General features: G+C 35.3%; 1 protein-coding gene and 1 long non-coding RNA gene across 7 annotated transcripts in view; one reads left to right on the plus strand and one right to left on the minus strand.

Moving 5' to 3' along the window:
* Positions 1-20,957, plus strand: part of PIK3C2G (phosphatidylinositol-4-phosphate 3-kinase catalytic subunit type 2 gamma) — a 213,065-nt gene that overhangs the window by 93,125 nt on the left and 98,983 nt on the right. For all 6 annotated transcript variants that reach the window (XR_010832254.1, XM_066999235.1, XM_013172899.3 and 3 more), the window contains 2 exons: positions 3,012-3,105; positions 4,303-4,397. Coding sequence is in view for 5 of the 6 variants with exons in the window: in XM_066999235.1 (XP_066855336.1) it covers positions 3,012-3,105; positions 4,303-4,397 (189 nt within the window). In the remaining variant the exon portion in view is untranslated. The remainder of the gene's footprint in view (positions 1-3,011; positions 3,106-4,302; positions 4,398-20,957) is intronic.
* Positions 548-20,957, minus strand: part of LOC136791065 (uncharacterized) — a 29,438-nt gene continuing 9,028 nt past the window's right edge. Inside the window, exons 2-3 of the long non-coding RNA XR_010832269.1 lie at positions 5,872-5,982; positions 548-3,342 (exon numbers count right to left, since the gene is read on the minus strand). This is a non-coding gene — a long non-coding RNA (uncharacterized lncRNA). The remainder of the gene's footprint in view (positions 3,343-5,871; positions 5,983-20,957) is intronic.

The raw sequence follows: 20,957 nt of genomic DNA on the forward strand, positions 1-20,957 counted from the left end.
TATGCTCATCCAGTTCAAAATTCAGCTCTTTCAGGAGCCATCTTAAAATCTCATGGGAGACCCAGCAATTTACAACTACTTAGACAGAAGTTATAATATGGATGGCTATCAATCACTGGTATCATGTAGGGAGGAAAGTACAAAACAGCAAAAGGTTTATTGAGGTTAAATATCAAAGGAAATCAGTTTAATAAGTTAAGGAGAATCTGGTTGCAAGACAGGCTGTGAAAGGGAAATCTGAAGTTCCTCATGGTGTGAACTGCTGCTGAGGATTATACACACCAACCATCATTTACATATTGTTTTTTCTTCAATAGCATTCCTGAGAATAGAAACCTGGGATAAACTTACAAGTCACAATCCCCGTTGGTGGAGAACTTATTTTACCTGAAGAGAGGACATACAAATATAATTATTAAAAGAAGAAAGCTACAATATGTTACAATGCAGTCAAACAGATGAATGAGGATGTATAAAACTGTAGTTTTATTCACTTATTTATTGACCAATAGCTTGTTTTTCAAGGAGTGGAAAAACAAAACAAAACAAACCAAACAAACAAACCAAAAAACAGCAAAAAAAAAAAACCACAACTAAAAGTAATTGGAAATCTGAATAAAAATTACCAGTTTCAATCACATTTTATAACTATGCAAAGAAAGGGTCAATAATTTTTAAGTGCTTGTTGTTGTTTTTTGTTTGTTTTGATTTGCATTTTTAGCTAAATTCTTAGATATTTTGTTGACATTATTAAAACAGCTAGGGAGAGAGATGCCAGAATCTTTGTCTTCAGAAGCCATTTTCATAGGTCATTTCAGGAATCTGGTGTCTATGGTTCAAAACCTTTCAAAAACTGATCAGATATACATACTTAAGATGAACTCCTGCTTCTTAGGAGGGTGCCCTAAACACTGTAATATTGAATCCATTGTGATACAGTCGTTTCATCTTCTGTGCTTCTTGAGTTTTCAGTATGTAGAAATGATTACATATTCGTTGTAGCAAGCCCGGGAAATCAGGTTTGCCCCCAGTATCCAAACAATGAAGATGTTTTTCTTAGTCCTAAAGTGATTTCTTGCAGTCAGCCACAGAGCCAAAAAGCCTGTTTGTCCTCTAATCAAGAATAATGTATTACTGAGATCAGGTTTGATGCAACATTCAAAATTTTGCAAGACTGTTCACTGGAAACCCCCTCAAGCCCAGGACTGCAAGGATAGAATAGTTTCCAGGCATGTGAAGCGTAGCATTTTTTATTCAGAACTCCTTCTAGACCTTACCACATTATTAGATTTCAGCAAATAAACTGATGCATGTGTGCATGAGTAGCATAAGCACCAAGTAATACCAGTTGTTGTAGTTCCATTGTTTCTGAGGATATTAAATGTTTGCTCGAATAGAAATATAGAAGGTAAACCAAATCAAATTAAATATTTTTCTGCTATACCTGTGGTCCTAAACAATGTTGAAATTCAAAAGAGCAATGGATATTGCATTTGGGATTTAGCAAATTGTCAGATGGTTAAGGAAACACATTGATTGCCTATTCCTTCAAAAAGATTCAACTCAGCCTCAAGCTAACCCTGAGATTTACATGCTGAGGGAAACAGCTTAGTAACTAATGCCAACAAATTACCCCAAACCTCATTCAAGATCATTGTGACAAGTGCCATGTTTCCTGAAACAAATAACCTGTAGATTTTTCACTACAATGCCTATGAACTTGAGCTCATCATTACTCTAATCACATTTCATGTAAATACTTTTGCTAACTTAGAAATAATCTCAGTTCTGATTTATGGCAAATTAATGCTAAACAAATCAAAAGTTAGCTGTTGATTTTTTGGGGAAGATTTAGATTAAACTAATTTTGTTGTTCTCTGTTTAGCTGGAAAAAACGTAGGAGTTTTTCCTATCATAACATTACATATATTCTAATTTTGGCTGCTAATAAGGACAAGCAGTAACTAATATTTTCTGCTTGACTTGGTGCCAAGCACAGAACATATTTCGCTGTTCAGTAACATTTTGAACCAGGTGAGAAGGTAAAGGGAAAGACAAATTTCCATATTATCTGTACGTTTGGTAGTGAGGCCTTTGGAGCAATTGCAAAATTAGATCATGGGATGATATGAAAGGGATTAATTTTTTTAATGTGCAGTCTTCCTTCAATTATGTTTTGTTCTAAATAGCCATGTGAATATTAAAGACTTCAAATTGCTAATTGGTTGCCTATAGCATATAAGTAAATAAATAAATAACTCTTGTAAAATAGGCTAATTAGGGACTAACATGATAATTTATTTATAAAGTGTTCCTTCTCTCTCCCCATAAAGGCCCTCTTGGCATCATGCAAGCAATTATTCACAGTATTATAAACATCATCAAATAGGTACCATAACAGACAAATAAAATATTAAAATCTGAACCGAGCCACATTGCTAAAAGGATGGGGGGGGGGGGGGGGGGGGGGGAGAAGGAGGAGGATGTTGAAAGTGCTACAGGTAGTAGCCGAGTGCAGCATAGAAGTCAGGCCTTTCAAGTAGGTCCAATAATTTATCTAAAATGAACCCTTCTGTTATGGAAAATTTCAAGTTTTCAAGTTGTTGCTCAGAACAATATGTCAAGTGACTGTTAAGAGTTTCTATTGCGCAGAAATTTCGTATTTCAGGTAAGTAAGAACATCAAAGGAGGACATGAAATTTCCTTTATATTTTGATACATATAAAGAAAATTATATCGTGATAGTTCAAGTTAAAAAAAAGGTTTTGAAGATCAGTGTTGTGGGTTGTTTTTTATCCTTGTGTGGCATTGTAACAGTCGATTCAATTAAGCTATCTGCTATGTGTTTCTTGACTCTTGTTACAGTAAGGCAAATGAATTGATTTTTTCCTATTCCATTTTGAGAGAAAACCTGTTTTTCTAGTATATAGTATCAGTGAAAGCTCAAGAGGGTTGCAGTGCATCAACAGTGGCTTGGTACCTCTTAATGATATCTATTTGTTTTGCTCTAGTTTTCCAGATAAAGATATTCGCAGAATAGCAGTCCAACAAATAGAAAATCTGTCAAATGATGAATTGTTAGAATACCTCCCACAGCTGGTTCAGGTAAGAAAGAAATTGATAGCCAAGGAAGTCTTCTGTCCAGATCAATAACTTCATTAAACATTTTGGTTTCTTTCAGCTTAATACATTATAAGAGGAATAAATAACAAAGACTGATCATCTGATGTAATGATTAAATTAACAGGATTGAGGCACAGACTGTTTTTCACTCAAGAAAATGCAGTTGTTTTGGCATGCTGATTGAACTTTTCCATATACTTCAAGAAGTCTTTTCCATGGCTGGGAAAAAAAAAGAAAAGTTGGGGAGTATCAGGGTTGGAAGCATCTGAAAAAGTGAACAAGAGAAATGCTGCTATGACCGCCAGGCCAGGGGCTGGGCTTTGTTGCAGTCAAAGAATGAGAGGTTTCTTTACAATTAATTGCAGTTTTCTTAATACCAAATACATCAGGAAAATCATCGTCAGCACAGAGTAACCAGACCAGGTTGGTTATAGAACAGTCTCTTTAGAGAGGTACATTGCTTTTCACTGGAAATTAATATTTTACAAGTAATGGGCCCATTACTTTCAAAATAATTACTTCATGGCTGAATAGGTGCTGTTCTGCAGTTAAGGAGGAGCCAGCCAATCAAAATCTTTGTCCTCTTACTTGGTACCACCACTATACACCTATAGACACGGATTACTTACACTTAAACATTTCAGAGTTCTTTTTTTTTTTTTTTAATTTATTTTATATATATATACACATACACAGATGCATGCACATACATACACACATATTTGTATAGATACATAAATATACATGCATGCACACAACTACATAATCCATTTCTGTGAAGCAGTGGAACCTGCACATCTTTACAGCATTCAGCAGAGTAGGATGCTTATGTTACATTTCACTTTTCTCAGCTCTTGTTTCACATGTAACTTTTTGGATAGAATTTATTTTCCAAACCAATTAGTCAGGTTAAAATTTCAATATACTAAAGGCTGCATATTTGCATGTCTTTTAACATGTCCAGAATCAGGATGATATCTGCCTGTCTTAGAGATGATGGTAGACATTTACATCCTGAAGGTTCTTTGCTCGTTCCATTTCTAGGTTATTCTCCATAAGTTGGATTGCTTCGCTCAAACTATTCACTGGAGATAATGTTCTTTCTGATTCATTTTATTTTATTATAAAGGAAAGACAACAAAATCAGCATGAAAGTGATTCTTGTTATTGTCTGTTAAGGTGCTTAAGTTTGAATGGAGTCTTGAAAGCCCTCTAGTAAAACTCCTGCTGCATCGCTCTCTTCAAAGCATACAAATAGCCCATCAACTTTACTGGTAAGATTATTTTCTATTATTACCATATACATTTTCCATTACAGTGAATGTTATCCATAACTTAATTATTGACAAACTGTTTTTGTTTAAAACCAACAAAAACAACTAATTTTTTTTCTTATTTGCTCCCTCATTATTCTCTTTTCAGTACTGGGTATGGGTAAGTTGTAAAAAAGACCTACTGATCTCTGCCTTCATCCTGCCCCTACAGGGAAAAATAATAATAATAATAATAATAATAATAATAATAATAATAATAATAATAAAAAGAAGTCTATTCACTTAGGTGTGATACCGTTTGTGTTTTTCTTCTTTGTCTATTTTGAACCAAATGTAGTCTTCCCTAAAATTTGGAAGATATCCAAGCAACATTGGCTTACTGGTAAAAGGTCCTGCTTTTGTGATTTCTCTGACCTCTTCTGAAGATTTCGGACTTCTCTTATGTGTCAAAGTCAATCTCTTATTCCATTTGCATATCAGTCTAACTTGTGATAGTAGTGTTTCAAGTAGTTCTTTTTAGTGATTATGGAGATGCAACAGTTCTTGACAGTAACTGCCTTTCACCATCAATCTGTACAATATAAGACCTCTGTAATTTTATTATATGCATGCAGTGATTACTCTGTTTGCTATGCTGTTACTTCAAGGCTCTCTGAATAGGAATGTGGCCTTCTGTCATCTGTACTGCTCTGTGATCTGAAAATCAAGCTGGTTTTCTTTGCATGTTTAATAATGATGGATGAAATGAGCTTTCATTTACAGTTCAACTCGTTCAGATCTGTGAAAGCAAAAGCTTTCCTCCCTGAAAAGCAAAGACAACAGCTTGAAATGTAATCATTTTGTTGAAGAAGTGTGAGGTTGGAAAGAGCACAGATCATTCTTTCATACCTGCATAATCTCTGGAAGTGTTAGTGCGGATAAAACAGAATTTAGAGTGTGTTTCTTTCATTGAAATGAGTAGGATAATAATAGTATGCCTAATAAGTGTATCTGTCAAATAAAGAGGAACCACATTTAGTAAGCCATTTTTCTGACAGTGCCTGAAATATGACTGAGACTTCTACTGTCTTATATTAGACTTAATCATGCTGAATATAAAATGTCCCATCTAGACTCCTTAAGTGTGCCAACAGGGATAGTAGATTTTCTGTACAATTAGAAATGTTTTCTGGAGTTGAATGGACAGTAGGAACATCATCAATTTGGCTGTGTTTTCTCTAACTCCTTTGGTGTCAGAAGAAAAATGATTATCTGTAACCTTCTTCCTCTTTATTTTCCAGTGGAGACCTGTGTAGATCCCCATTTTTTTCCTAAATTTTGTTTGAGTTGTCTGATCATATATACAGTCTTGGGTAAAATATAGCAGATATAGTATCTTGGGTAATATATATCCTTATCTGGCACAGTAGAATTTAATGTGGGAAAATACATATATTTTATATGTAGCTTAATATATAACATTAGATATACATACCTCTTTCTAATAGAATATTTCTGAGCATTCCCTCTATTCTCTGCTTTTCGACTGATAGTAGTCCTGTTCATGTCATCCAACCATCGGTTATTTTTCAGGCACTTTTTCTCCCTGTGTGCATTAACAGTTGGAGATATCATCAGCTATTATGTATGGATTAGATATTTTGAGTATCCTCTTGAGCATTGGTTGCAGATAGAAACTACTAATTTACTAAACATCTTCCTAGTTACACATATCCTGGAGTTGTACAAGATTGTGGACACTTTCCATAAATAATACTTCCAAACTCTATAAATAGTGATTTGCTATTTATCCCCAAATGAGCAAGCATAAAGAAAGTATCTTCTACCTGAAATGTGAACTATAATTTTCTAAAGGGACAGGGACAGCTTTTGATTAAATCTTAACATTAGTATGTGTTTGTATGTATATGTAAATATATACATTTATATAATATGTAAGCACACACAAATATATTTTGTATATGTAAATGTATATAAATATTCAAATATTTACGTTTTGTTTTTTTTTCTTTAATAATATAAAAATATAATTTCTTTAATAGTTATTCTTCAGAGTGTTCTTTCATCGTTGTCTTACTGAGTCACAAGACAGATGTACTTTTGTCAGCATTATGATCTTGGAAGCTAAACTTAACTGTCAGTTAGCAATGTACTCTTAGCATGCACTAACTTTCCCTGTCAGTTCAGTAATCTTAAGAGTTTGCTGCCAGGGGCTCCTTAACCAAAAAGTCAGGTAATATCATGAGAGAAACACTGTGATAATGGTATGGATATTTGAATTTTCTTTCAAACTCTGCTTCAGTCTGAATATTTATTTATTATAATCTTCTGGATTTTCAGTACCTTATCTGGCACACAATCCTAGCAAAGATTTGGTTCCTTTTTTTTTTTTTTTTTTTTTAACTGTTTGGGGATGGGATTTATTATTAACAACTGTATACTGAGTGCCCAGTCATTTGCTGTTTGCCCATGTGTTCTTGGAACAAGTTGTCAACAAATAGCAACAGATTATGTGGTTTTGAGAACAAATTCACCTGAAGTCTTTGTCTCAGAAAATGGCAAAACCTGGGTAAATGGGGCAACATGAACAAATACTGTAGACAGAAATAACAGTAGCAACCTCTAAAGTAGTCATCCTTGAATGTATAATGGTATAATTAAGTTCAGAAATAAACTGAACAGTTATTAGTACTACATGGGAGAGATTGCTTCACATGACATACCTGCTTGGCTGGCTACTCTCAGTTTCAAAAATATATGATTTATAAAAGTCTGACTAAATTTACATGTTTAATATATACATTTAGCTGCCTAAAGTAATCATGAAAGCATCTGGTAGTCCTGTTCAGTTTAGTGGAATGAGCAGAAGTACCTCTTTTATTTAGGCTTTTTGTTCAAATGTTTCAGTCTAAACTGAAGAAATTAAATCAGGCACACACTTTTAAAAGTTTGCCTCTTGTATTCATCACACAATATACTTTTCGTTTTTGGCTACTCTGTTCCACCATGTTCTCCAGTAGTAAACAGTTTTCTACCTAACATTTAAATTTATATAATTATTAATATTTTTGTTCCATAATTTTAAAATCTAGTTTCAGAAGTAATAAAATCTATTTAGAAAATTTAACAGTAATTTCATATTAATAAAGTTTTCCTTTACTTTGCAAATTGAATTTCAGTCTTTAAAGAAGTAATGGAAAACAGAGGATTTCTTTCAGTCATTTCTAAAGAGATTTTAAAAAGAAACTCAATGATTTAATAATATGGGCAACATATGTGTGCATGCACATTCATGCACGCTCCCATAACTTCTTTTAAGAAATGCAGTTAGATAGCATTATATTCTCTGAAGCATTTCATTCTGTTTCATTACCAGATTAGCAATCAAATAGTCTTAGAAGCAAGGATTGGTAAAAACAAACATTAGAAACAAGATTATATCTATTTTAATTGTAATAAATTATATTAACATCCCACTATTAAATAATTCAACGTTGTGCACAGTGTACCTACCCAAAATAGAACTTGGAGTAGAAGACTCTAATGTAATTCAGAAAACTAGTGATGCATTTTCATGACCACAGGGGAAACATCAACTGAGTTAAATTTCCATGTTTTACAACACTGTTGTAGATCTAGACACTAGTTACCAGAACTGGTGGTGACTGGCAACACTAAGTTATTTTAACAACAAACATAATTTTTAAGAATAGCTCAGTTATTTAAAATTGACTCAATTTCCCTGCATGCAAGAGATAAGCTGTTACCCAATAATGATGTATCAGCTCATCATCTGTTTAATATTAATGTTGGATAGTAAATTGTTGAAGACCTTGCCATAAAGCACTGATAAGTTTGTCTGAAGATTATATTAAAGAAAAAAAAAAAAAGGACAGAAATTGGCACAGGTGGACAGAATAGAATATTTATTTTAAGATTCTTGGGACATCTTTAGCTGCTGTAAATCAGGATAGCTTCAGTGAAAGCAAGTCCATTCTTTGCTTGTATCTGCTGTGTATTTTGATTATAATCATTAATTTTGCTATTTAGAGTGAACAGGCAATTTGATCTTTCACCCTGATTTTTTTTTTCTCTTACTGTGAATGACTTTTCCCCTCTCTAAATTCTTTAGAAATTTAGGCCGTCTGCATCTGTCGGTATTTCAGCTTCTCACTAATCCTCTTGAATGCACTTCCTTTCACAAGGAGATTAAATATTTTCTTTTAAATTGCCCACGCACACAGTACCAACACAGGACCTGCATACTACTTAAATCCCATTTTAGTCTTATTGCTATGTAACTTCCTCATACGTGCAAAGCATGGACAACATTTACCCTGGTCAACTGTCTCCTAAAAATTTACTCTAATTCTAGTCTTTTCCTAGCTGAATTCCTGAGAGGGGAGAAGGTTTGAGCAAATTTTCCTGTTTCCTTAGAGCTATGTTGAAAAGCAGAGCTTTGAGCTGGTTCTAGCATAGCAGAAGAGTTGCTTGAGGGGAAAGAAACCTGCTGAGACCTTTTTTGGCCATTTCAGCTGCTGGCAGTCTCTGTTTATCTCCTTGCTACTGTGTTCAACAGACAATTTTTTTCAGTTTTTGTCCTCGAGTTTTAATCCACCCCTCTATCTCTGACAACCTACCAATCAGTTTCCCACTTGCTTGGAGCATTTTTTTGCTTCTAGTTTCTTTCATAAGTGGCAGCTGCAACATACAATTGAAACAGCTGGCTGGGGCAGCAGGTGGCTAGGAATATGTCTCACAGATGGTTGCTTTTCACAGGAGGAGTGAATAATGGGGAGAAATGCAGTGTACTCTAAGATTGGTGGCAGCTGCTTGAAGGTGGTGCTAGGAACAGGTTTCATTGTTGGGGAAGAGTGCTGGTGTTTATAAATTTTTGCAGGGCATGAGCATTTTGTATGCTTAGCTCAAGAGAAAAAGCTAAGTGAAACCCTTGTAGAAGGCAAAATATCCTTTTGTCACTTGTCCTCTTGGAGTTCTCTTAGAGTTTTAAGTCACTCTAACTTTATAGAATTTTTCTAGTTTATAACATTTTTCGACTACATTTTGTCTGATGACCAAGAGAAAAGGGAGTTGTCTTCTGCCTTTACTATGATGCATCTCAGATAAGAATAAGCTAACTCTTGGTGAAATCCAGCACACTGAAAACAATATGAATTAGACTATTGATTTCAAGGCTAGAACATCATATTTTATTTTTATCTCTTTTTCTATATAAAAATAGCTGTAGGAGGCCAAAAATAAATAATAATAATAATAATAAAAAAGAACATAAGCAATGTATTGAAGTTTAAAAAGGCATCAGTTAAATTCTCTCATTGGGAGGTTTGTCCCTCAATACTATGTTTTCCAAAATTGCTACCATTTAGATTTATTCAGTACTACAGGGTTTAAAGTTCAGGATTATTGCTTTATATTTTCCAAAAGTTTTTTTTTTTGTTGTTTTTTGTTTGTTTGTTTGTTTTTTTCTGTCAGAACTAGTCTACATTAACTATATTTTACTTGAAGACTTCAAAAGAAGGAATAAATCAAGCAGACGTTCATCTGTCCAACACCCTTAATTATCTGAACAGGCAGCCATCCTCCAGCTCTTTCTCCCACAGTCAGAGGTTGTCAAGTGTGCTAATTATTAATGAACTTCCTAAATAGCTGTGTAGAGCAGGCTGAAAAGCCCAACCCATTAAAATGACATTAATGTAAATACAAAAGTCATCAATTTTATTTTGCATTAATTTGGTTCTCCTTACCAGTCAGAATCAGAACACTTAATCACATATGTAACTTTAATCCTGTGAGTAGCCAGTCACAGCATATCTTGATGAATTGTTTTGCTGCTCTGCATTAGAATTTGAGTTCAGTTCTAGAGTTGCTCAGTCCTACAGCATTCTGAGGCAAGGTGTCATTCATCCAAGTAATGATTTTAAGTTTCATCTGAGTTAGGAGTACTTGATGTGATCATCATTGTGTTTTGGTCTGTGGAGAACCTAAAACGTAGAGTGGATTCACATCTAGGGATTTTCATTCTGAATTTGGAATCTTACTTATGAAATGTCAATAATTTGGAGTTCTTTTGCTGTAGTTACATATGTGTATAGCATATAATATCTTTAGACTATTATTTTTTGTGAGATAAGGATTCAACTGTCCACTGTGCCGAGTGTTTCATTATTAGCTATGTGGGACTTTGGTTATTGCCCTGGAAAACAGATAATTATTTTGTTTTCTAACTCACAGACTTTCAATTTTCTCAGACTCCAGTCTTAGAAAAAGATGGTATCAAATGAAACAAAAATATTTTGTTACAAAGAAGCAAAAAGAACATAACTCTTTATCTGTTATTTTTGACCTCCAGTATTTACAGACTGAGTGGGCAAACAGTACATTTAAATAAACAAAATCATGTCTTGCATTTAAGTCAACACAATTTGGTTGTTAAGGGGAAAAAACAACAACAACAACAAAAAACAGCTATTTTGAATTCTCTTCTTTCCAGCTCTAAAGAAAGAGAGGAGTGAGTTGGCTGTGACCACAGCTGAAATTCATAAAAGGAGGTAGTATATTGTAACATTACTTAACTACTCTGTCTGTCAATTCCACTCAGTAAAAAAGGACCAAGGAGCAAAACCAACTGTTAGATCTCTGGTGAGCTATGCTTCATATCTGCTGCCTTCCTCTTTGGCTCTCTTTTGGACTGCTTTCTCCAGTACAGTAGTGGAGGATGGTTTGGAAATAGTTCACTTTGGGAACCACCCCCAAAATACAGGATGAACAGCAGTGCCCAAGCTGTGACACACACTGTCCTCCAATGCTGCCCTGTCCATGCTTGCATGTGTGAACCATCTGAGGCAGATAACACTGACCTTCAGCCTCCTTTAATTTCACTACTATTTGTGGACTATAACATAACCCTCACGCTATTTCTGATTCTGTGGGCTCAAACGCATATACAAAATTGTGTCTTGTGACAACAGGGCGTAGCGCACACGGCAGCAGGGAGACACAGAGCCCAGTGGCATGTAGTGCAGATTCAGTCTGTATGCTGCAAAGGGAACTCACCCTGCTATATCTCTGCCATTTGGTTTCAGGTCCAGGAAATGCTTCATGTATCTTTCCTTTAATCTTAAAAATGTACACTAAAGTTCAGCACAGACTGACACTGAGAGAATCCAAAGGTTGGATAACCTGGTTCCCATGCTGGAAACAACATTTTCAGGCAGAGCTGCAGGTAGATTGGCAAGTGTTCTACCATTTAGTAAGAATATTTGTAAAGTTGCTGTCTATACTGTTCAATGTACAAAGGAGAGAAGTCTGAATACATACCTCTTTGTAGTTTGTGAGACACTTTCTGCTGACTGTGGCAGCCTTTTAATCAGGCAGTTGTTCTCTGGGACTGTGACACATTTTACTAGAACTAAGTTCGCTTCTGTAGTTTAAATGGGTTTGCACAAAATATTTATTTGACAAAGAGCAAAGAAGTTGCAGGCTCTATAATTTCTCTTTATAAATTGCAATATTCTGACTAACTAAACATTTTTAGCTTCTAAATTTCTAAGTAGAAGGAAATTAAAAAGTTTAAAAAAATGGAAATACTACTGTGGAAAGTTTACAAAGAACCTAACATGGCACTAAAAACTTGGCAAGGGATGCAAGAATAACAAGAAGGTATTCTATAGATATATTGGTCAGAAAAAAAAAGGCTGAGGAGGGTGTACCCCCTCTGATAAATGAGAAGTGAGAACTGGTACCAACAGACATTGAGAAGGCTGATGTACTCATCAAGTTCTTTGCCTCAGTCTTCACTGCCAGTAAGACTTATGAAAAGGGAGTGACTTTTTACATGGGCAAATAGTGATAGGACAAGGGGGAACAGTTTTAAACTAAAAGAGGGGAGATTTAGATTAGGCGTTAGGAGGAAATTATTCACTCAGAGGGTGGTGGGACACTGAAACAGGTTGCCCTGAGAAGCTATGGATGCCCCATGCCTGGGGGTGTTCAAGACTTGGATGGATGGGGCCCTGAGCAACCAGATCTAGTGGGTGGCATCCCTGCCTATGGCAGGGAGGTTGGAACGAGATAATCTTTAAGGTCCCTTCCAACCCATAGGCATTCTATGGCTCTATCTATGATTTTGTTATTTTAAATATAAAGAGGAAGTTAGTTTCACCAGTCTGTTAAAAATTACCACTTTTTTTAAAAAAAAGAAATCCAACTAACAATAAAGCAATTCAGTCTATGACTTTTTGTATAATTTGGTGACTATGATATAATGTGGTGATTCTTAACAAATGATGAAAGATAATTGTGCATATATCTAGTTTTAAAGATTTAGTATTGTTAGCAGAACAAATTTGTCGAATATTTAGAAATCGAAGAGTACTATGTGTTTTTCCAAAGTGTGTGAAAGTGTGAAAAACAAGAGGTAGGACACTTTTGTGACCATATAGTGGAATACGAAGTGAATATGAAGGGAATGGAGTGAAGCATGGTCATTTGTGTCATGGATTGTATTTGTGTGGGCAAATATTTGGCTGCAGGTAAACTAGTTATTGAACATGGAGATAATTGTCCCAACCTTTAGAACAGAGGAAATTCCGTGCCCAAAACTATATTTGAAGAGGACTAACATTGCCAAATGCAAAATAAAAAAGTCTGTAAGGGACAAATTTATCAGTGTGTGTTACTGTAATGAAAAATATGCCACCATGTGCATGTACAAGCAAACAGAGTTGGATCTGAAAGATAAACAAATGTGAAAGATTTCTGAAAAGAAAAAAAAGAAAAGAGCAATTAACCTTAATTCTTTTTGCCACTTCATGATTTATAAGGTAGCACTAAGGAAAATGTTTTTCAGTATATTATTTTTCAAAACACTACTTGTCTGTTTTCTTTCATTTTTGCTCCTTTTACATTTAAAAATATTGAAGCTGACAAATCTAGTTTTTCAGTTGAACTGAAAAACTCCCTATTAGGTTAGAGTCACATCTATCATAACCCCTCCAACAGTGTAACTGAACATGAAATATAGGTGTTGTCTGTTGGAATATCCTCTGTGGAAAGGAGTAAATGTGTTGTTTTAATGGTCTGTTATGTGTCTCATGCTTGGATGTGATGGACTTAAAATGACCAGCTTGTGGGATGGAACGGTGCTGAAAGCTCCCATTCTCCAGCTGTTCTGGCACAGGAGAAAGACATCCTCTTTGCACAGGCCATAGTGGTGCTTCTGACCGAGGAAGTGGGGCTGGTGTTGCTGAGGCAGGGATTCAGAGCAGGGTTCTGTGCAGCTGTCAAGCTAGGCTTTAATCTGCTCCTTTCATCTTTCTTCCATAAAAAATGTTTTACTGTTGCTTCCTTCAGAAACAAAACAGCCAAAATCTATCCTGGCGGATACCGCACATAATCTCTGCATGTCCCAGAGGAACATTTGGGAAGTAAATCATAGTAGTAATAAATCAGGAAAGCTTTTGACAAAACATCCATTTAGTTCTGTCACTTCAAATGGATAATTTGCAGCCATGAATTTTATTGATGTGGATGATTTGTTTTGTGGTTTTATACTGTGAAAGGCTGCTGGAAGGAGATGACAACATAATCCATGAAGCTATGTCTTTCCATCAAAAATTTCTGCAGGTATTCATTGAGCTAGGCCAGTATATGAAATGGGACCAATTTAATAATCTGTAAAACTCATAAACGTAAAACTCATAAATAATGATAGTAGCTGCAATGTAAACTTGATGCAAAATTCCTAAATTGGACCGTAATGACTGTTCAGAGTGAATCCTCAGTTGGAAAACAAGCAGCATGGAGAATCTACTGTGATTCTCAGCTGAGCAGCTGCTGTTGTGGTGAAATGTTGCATTCTTCAGCTGAGGGCAGCCCTGCAGTTGAGAGTGGTCCTCTAGCAGGCTGCTTCTCTGCTACAGAGTTGTGGTGATACCAACCATATTCTGATTGCTGAAAAAATTATTTCATTATGATCTTGTTTGTATAAATTTTCTATAAATGGCAATTATTGTTTGCAAAATGAATCAGCAAATGTTTCAAAGATGCATCATATTATGTAAAAAAAATAAAAATAAAATGAAAAATAATTAACCATTGCTCTGTTATATATAGAAAGGTCTTTTACTCTTTCCAGCTAAGCAAGCTTTTCTGTTTTAACTATAGCTGTTTGAATCAGTTTTTGACAAAATTTGTCCTGAGCTACCCTAGAGAATTGTTGTTGTGGTTTAACCCAGCCGGCAGCTAAACACCACACAGCCGTTCGCTCACCCTCCCCCCTCCCTCTCTGGGGTGGGGGAGAGAAACGGGAAAGTGAAGCCTGTGAGTTGAGATAAAGACAGTTTATTAAGACAGGGAAATAATAATAACAACAACAATAATAATAATAATGATAATAGTATTAATAATGTGTACGAAACAAGTGATGCACGATGCAATTGCTCACCACCCGCTGACCGATGCCCAGCCTATCCCCGAGCAGCCGGCCCCCCACCCCGGCCAGCCACCCCTATATATTGATTAGCATGACGTCAGATGGTATGGAATACCCCTTTGGCCAGTTTGGGTCAGCTGTCCTGGGTCTGTCCGCTCCCAGCTCCTGCTGCACCCCCAGCCTGCTCGCTGGCAGGACAGAGCGAGAAGCCGAAAAGTCCTTGGCCTGGTGTAAACACTGCTCTGCAACAATTAAAACATCAGCATGTTATCAGCGCTCTTCTCATCCTAATCCAAAACATAGCACCCTACCAGCTGCTAGGAGGAAAATTAACTCTGTCCTAACTGGAACCAGTACAATTGTTTTCAATCCATTTTGCTTTGACTGTGTTTCACAAAGTTCTTACTGCATGACTTGTATAAATGCAGTCCAGGCTCTGAGTTTCTTGAATTGATATGTTGGGAGTACTCATTTATGGTTATCATGCCTTAGTCAAAGACAGGTCAAAGATCGAAATTTTAGTCTGACAAGATTGAGTTTAGTAAATCGTTCCTATTTCTGAATTTATTTATTTTTTGTGACATCTTTAGGGAAATGTATGAATAAACAGAGAGGTTTGAACTGGATACAGGACATTTAGTGTAATGAATCATTGGTCATTTTAACATCACTGTCAGCTGTAGGCTTCTGTGGTTAATATTTCTGGGTTTAATCATTCTTCATCAGAATGAAAGCTAGGCCTTGGACCTGTGTCTAAATGACTGAAACATTTAAAAAGAAGACTTTTTAAAGTTCTTTTTAAAAAGTTCTCTTTAAAAAGACTTTCTTGAATATATGCCATCAATACATAATTTGACAGAAAATTACTTTGTGACTAATGGGAATTGTTCTGAGAAAAGAAGTCCCAAACGTAAAACCAAATATAATTATTAACAGGTTGTAAAATAAAAACTTCAAAGACTATAATAAAAGGTGGTATTTCTACAGAAGAGGTGGGTAAGGTTTGATAAAAGTTCCTGCAACGTCAACAGTGCAAAATTATTATAATTCAGTATTTTAGGTATTTGCAGATAGTTAGTATTCTGGGATTAAATTCAAAAAAATTCCTTCTGTTTGAAAATATTTCCTTAAGCATTAATTGTTTTCTGAATGTTCACCCATACTAAATGTTATGTTACTCTGTAATCATAAGTTGTCATTTGGCAGGGGACCAAATTAAAAATAAACTGAGAGAGGAAAGAAAGAACTGTCTGATGAGTTGCCTTTGCACTTTATTTTTTTTTTTCTCAAATAATACTACTAACATGCTGTAATAACCTCCTTTTAAGCAAAAGAATTGCAAAGCACCATGTCTCACATCATCTTATTCAGTGTTTTCTTGGCAAAGAGCCTACTTGGTTAAAACTGATATTTATTGCAGACTTGAATTAAATAACAGAAAGTGATTAGTGACCTCTAAAAGAATGAAGATTCCTCTCAAATCTAAATCCTGTAAAACTCTAGTCAGTTATTCAGACAACTATCAGAAATCTCAGTCAAAAGGAAGACAGCTGGATTGTTCTTTAGCTTTCACTGTGGTGTCTGTCAAATACACAGAATACTATTTTTGAAGTTCATTACATTATTTCATTGTTTCAGAAATAAAATCAGGCTACAAGAATTGCCTTTTGTCTTTGAAAAGCCATTATTCTTATATAAATATATTCAGAGATTTATTATCATAATATTATAACAATAGTGGTATTTTTACTGAAATAACTCTTATATGATTTACGGCTGAAGGATTAATGTAAAATTAGTACGGAATTTTTCACTGAAATCTTTTTGAGGAAATGTTCACCAAAATCAAGGCTTTTCACAGAAATATTCAACTTGGATACAAACATATAGATGTGCAAATGATACAAACATTTCTGAAGTGCAGGATGAAGCTGAGAAAACAGTCTTGATTCTTATACTATTCACTGGAGATTTGAAACTATAGAATTATGGCTGAGGTAACCCTGTGAGTGTCACATTGGGTAATTATGACTGGTATATACATATATGTATATATATTTTTTCCCATTTATTGTTTAAAAGAATACCATCCCAAAGCAATCAGCATGTTTTTTTTTCAACTCAGCCTAGGAGAGGTTCAAGTCATATTTTAAGACAGTCCCTAATACAAAGGTTGTTATAAAAAGTACACCTCCTTCTTTTGGTGTTGTCTGAATTGCTCATTACTAAACCATTAAGTGACTGTTTCACTTCTTTGCTTCAAAGCAGGCTTGTTTTTAAACACAGTAATCTATGAAATACCATTTGTATCCCTGCTGTGTAGTATGTCACCTGAGTGCTGTTCCCTGATGGCAATTTTTTGAGTGAAAACCCAATTGCTTATGTAAAAAATAAAATAAAATAAAATTATGTGGAGGGTGGGGTTTAAGATAGGTTATGGTATTTCTGGCATTATGTATACGGGAAATTGTTTGATTGGAAATTTGATCAAAGCTTCTGTGATGGTGTAGCTATAGGTTTTCATCTGACTGTCTTTCAAAGAACTGAAAAAAATTATCCACACTGAAAATTTTGAAAGGTGAATATGAACTTGTTTTTCTTTGTACAGAATTTTTACTTAGTTCAGGATTTCACTAGACAGAAGCAAAATAACATGTTGGCTGTTGGTTTCATAGGAAAAAAAACTGAATTTCTGAGGTGTGGCCGAGCCATGCAAGCAGAGCTCAATGGAGCATTTGTAGATCTTGAGTGGTGCAAGTTCTGTTGTGGGAAAAAACAGACATGGAAGTAAAGCCAACACCATTAGTTAGTATTATTAACATTATTAATAATGTGAAAAACCACAGAGGTGACCAATTTTAAGATGTTTTAGGAGATGGCTTTAGAGATTTCCTAGCCCAAACTAGAAAAAAAGATTTCTGCTGAAAGTTCTTGCATCCCTTATGAGGATCTACATATATGTTAGTGAATGAGCAAATCAACAAACTGCCTTGTTAGTAAAACTAAGAATAGTAAAGTCCTCCACATTAAAAAGAGAGCAAGCACTGAAATAGGTATTATAATGTTATAGTAACAAAAACTTAATGGTCACCTGAATAAGGCAGCAACGGCACATTCACAAGTGGATGATCTTTTCAAATCAGCACCATCCCTCTCTCACAAACAGAAATTTTCTTTCTCATCTCATCCAATAAATGTCTTGGAGAGTTCAAATTCTTAGAGATAAAAAGGGATTCTAAGTATTTCAGTACAAACAATGGAGCCCTCAACATCTCTCTCAATAAAATCCTGTTTTTATGCTTCTTATTCTTCATTTTTCTAGCTTGTGTAACTGGACTTATATCCAAGTAGATTAAAAAAAAAAATGCCTTACAAAAATGCTCAGATTTTCATGTTCAAATTCCCCCAGCAGTTGTTCACAGTCTGTCATCCAGTGAAATTAAAATAACAGTTCCCCCAAGGCCACCTCCTGCTCCAGTGCTTTCTCATATGTATGCAGTGGTGTTGCTATATTTACAGCTATACATACACTTGTGCACACGCTTTCATGCTGCAGTCTTTATCAGCTAATCTATGTTGTTTCGTATCTGGAAACAGAATACTTTCTTCAAGATTCATTTGCAAGTGAGTAGAGGATGTTATGTGAAAAGCAACATGCTTCTGACAGTTGATAGGGTTGAAACTGGGAATTCCCTCCACCCTGATGTGCAAACGTTTCCGTCCCTCCTGCTTCAAGATCCCAGTTCTTTTCCAAGGCTCAGAAGTCAGAGAAGTCCTTACTAGCTTGAGATGGAAGGGAGTTGCCACAATGTTCCTGGTGGAACTAGGTTTGAAATGAAGCAAAAGAGGGTTTAGGCAGGATATGGATAAAGAGACTTTTTGATGGTTGTTGAGGGAACCAAGAAGGATAGCAAAGAAAGTAAAGTAGCTTTCCGGCAGCAAGGATGCAGAAAAGCAATAAAGGAGAGCAGAGATAAAGTAGTATAGTAAGTAATATTGTTCTGCTTTGTCCTCTAAGAAATGAGTTAATTTCTCCCAGCTGTGATATTTAGATTCAGGTGAAGACCTCAGAAAACTGGGAGATCTAGAACCATTTCCACAAAAAAAATGTATTACTCACAAATATAACTTGTGGGGTTACCGTCCCGTCTGCAATTGTAGTGCAATTTTGATTTGATTGCCTATATTGCTACATGTTCCTCTGGAGACCACAGACATGTAACCACACTATGCTTCTATCTCAGTCTAAGTTATTGGTTCTAGAAAGCAGACGTCAAATTCCCTTTCAAAGGAGCCACTAGAGACTTGTATTTAATCATTTCACACAAATCCTGACTCTGACTAAACTGTCCTCCTTTGCCTTTTTTAAGAATATGGAGGACTGTAGAGCAAACGGTGTTATGTATGCAGCCATTCATTCAAACAGAGGTGATCTTAATTTTTATTTTTTTACATTGTAACCTTGCAAAAGAATGTTTTCAAGGCTGTGTCATAGGCAAAATCCCAGTCTCTTCTATTTTGTACCCAAGGGTAGTTTTGGCTGATGTTTAGACCTTGTAAAGAATAATATGAAGTCTTTTATCATACCTTAAAATTAATTTGTATCACAGAAATTTTAAAATATTTGCTGTTCCTAAGACACTTGTTCCCCAGCTAGAAATGCTTACAAAAAATTGCTTTTGAGTTGAAATGTAATTGATGGGGCTGAAGACAGACTAGACCAGAGTGACATTCACAATTTAGAAATGCAGATCTTTGCTTGTTTATTCATGTTCCTATTTCCAAAAAGTTATGATGGTCACCAGAATTTTAAGACTTTGTAGGACGGACCATGGAGTCCTTGAAGTCCTGCTCATCATTAGGTTGTATCCTTTGAAACCACCCCCATGTCCTGAGGGCTCAAAATTATACCATCAATTTGCAGCTCTGTTTATTCCCCTCTCTCAGGAATTCTTTCAGCATACTGCTGAGGCCAAGCACTCTGAACAAACTGATCCAGTATCAGAGCTATCTTTGCTATGAACATGGGATCAGACCACACAAGCTCCTGACATTCCTCTCAATATCAGTTGTTACATAATTCTTTAAGTTGTAAATGTATTCTGTAACTGTCTTTGCTCGTTTACTGATTTTGGTTTCCATTTTCCTTTGATTCTTGATCCATTAGGGTGGTCCCTAGTACCCTTTCTGTGGGACTTTTTTTCCTTCCATTTTAAGGACAGTTGTATGGAGCCTTTCATTGGTATCTTTCTGTGTTGTTCCTGCATGCCGTGCTATGGCTGGAAGAAAGTATGATGGTGAAAACCATAGGATAGGAACCCAGAGAGAGAAAAATGGTCAAATGATGTGTTTAGTCCCAAGGAATTCTACCTGCTGTAAGTGATGACTACGATGGGGCCCTATAAATACTCCATCAAAGAAGTGTTAATAGTGTCTTCCACCCAGAAGTTTGATGAAGGATGCTTCTACCTCTTGTCAGTTCCTTGATATATAACCACTGACATTTGTTTGTAGGCATTGAAGGATTTTACCTTTTACATTAGAATGAAAGCAAATGGCAATGCAGGGATGTGCACTTTGTTAGCATCTGAAGAAACTGAGCCTGAAGGCAAGCTGAACAAACCCAAAATTATTTAGTAAAAAAAAAATAACTAATAAGTTCAATACTGCTTAAATTAAGAGTAGTTTCTTATATTTTTATTAATTTGTTCAATTAGAAACTTTACAAATATATAATGGCAAATATATAAAGAAATTCCTTGACTGTTTCATTCTGCTAACATCACTTGCTTTTTGGTATAAAAGTTTTGCAAGCAGATAGAAAACATACAATTTCATGATGATATTGTTTGAAAAATAGCTGTATAAAAAGCTAAAAGGTATAAATGACAGCAAATGACCTTTGGAATAAGAAACCAATAGTTTTCAATTAGTGTTAAATGAGAAATTATGTTATGTCAGCTGATATTAAATGGATATAAATGTCTGGATTAGTACAGAATTATCTGATGTGTGGAAAAAAATTGAATTTACTGAAGTGATATTAATCAGGCTTATTAGCTTTAGTGTGGCAGCTGCCATCTTGGCTAATGCAGAAGGGATTGAAA

Source organism: Anser cygnoides, chromosome 1 (genome assembly GCF_040182565.1).
Source record: "Anser cygnoides isolate HZ-2024a breed goose chromosome 1, Taihu_goose_T2T_genome, whole genome shotgun sequence".
In the NCBI taxonomy this organism is placed as follows: Eukaryota; Metazoa; Chordata; class Aves; order Anseriformes; family Anatidae; genus Anser; species Anser cygnoides.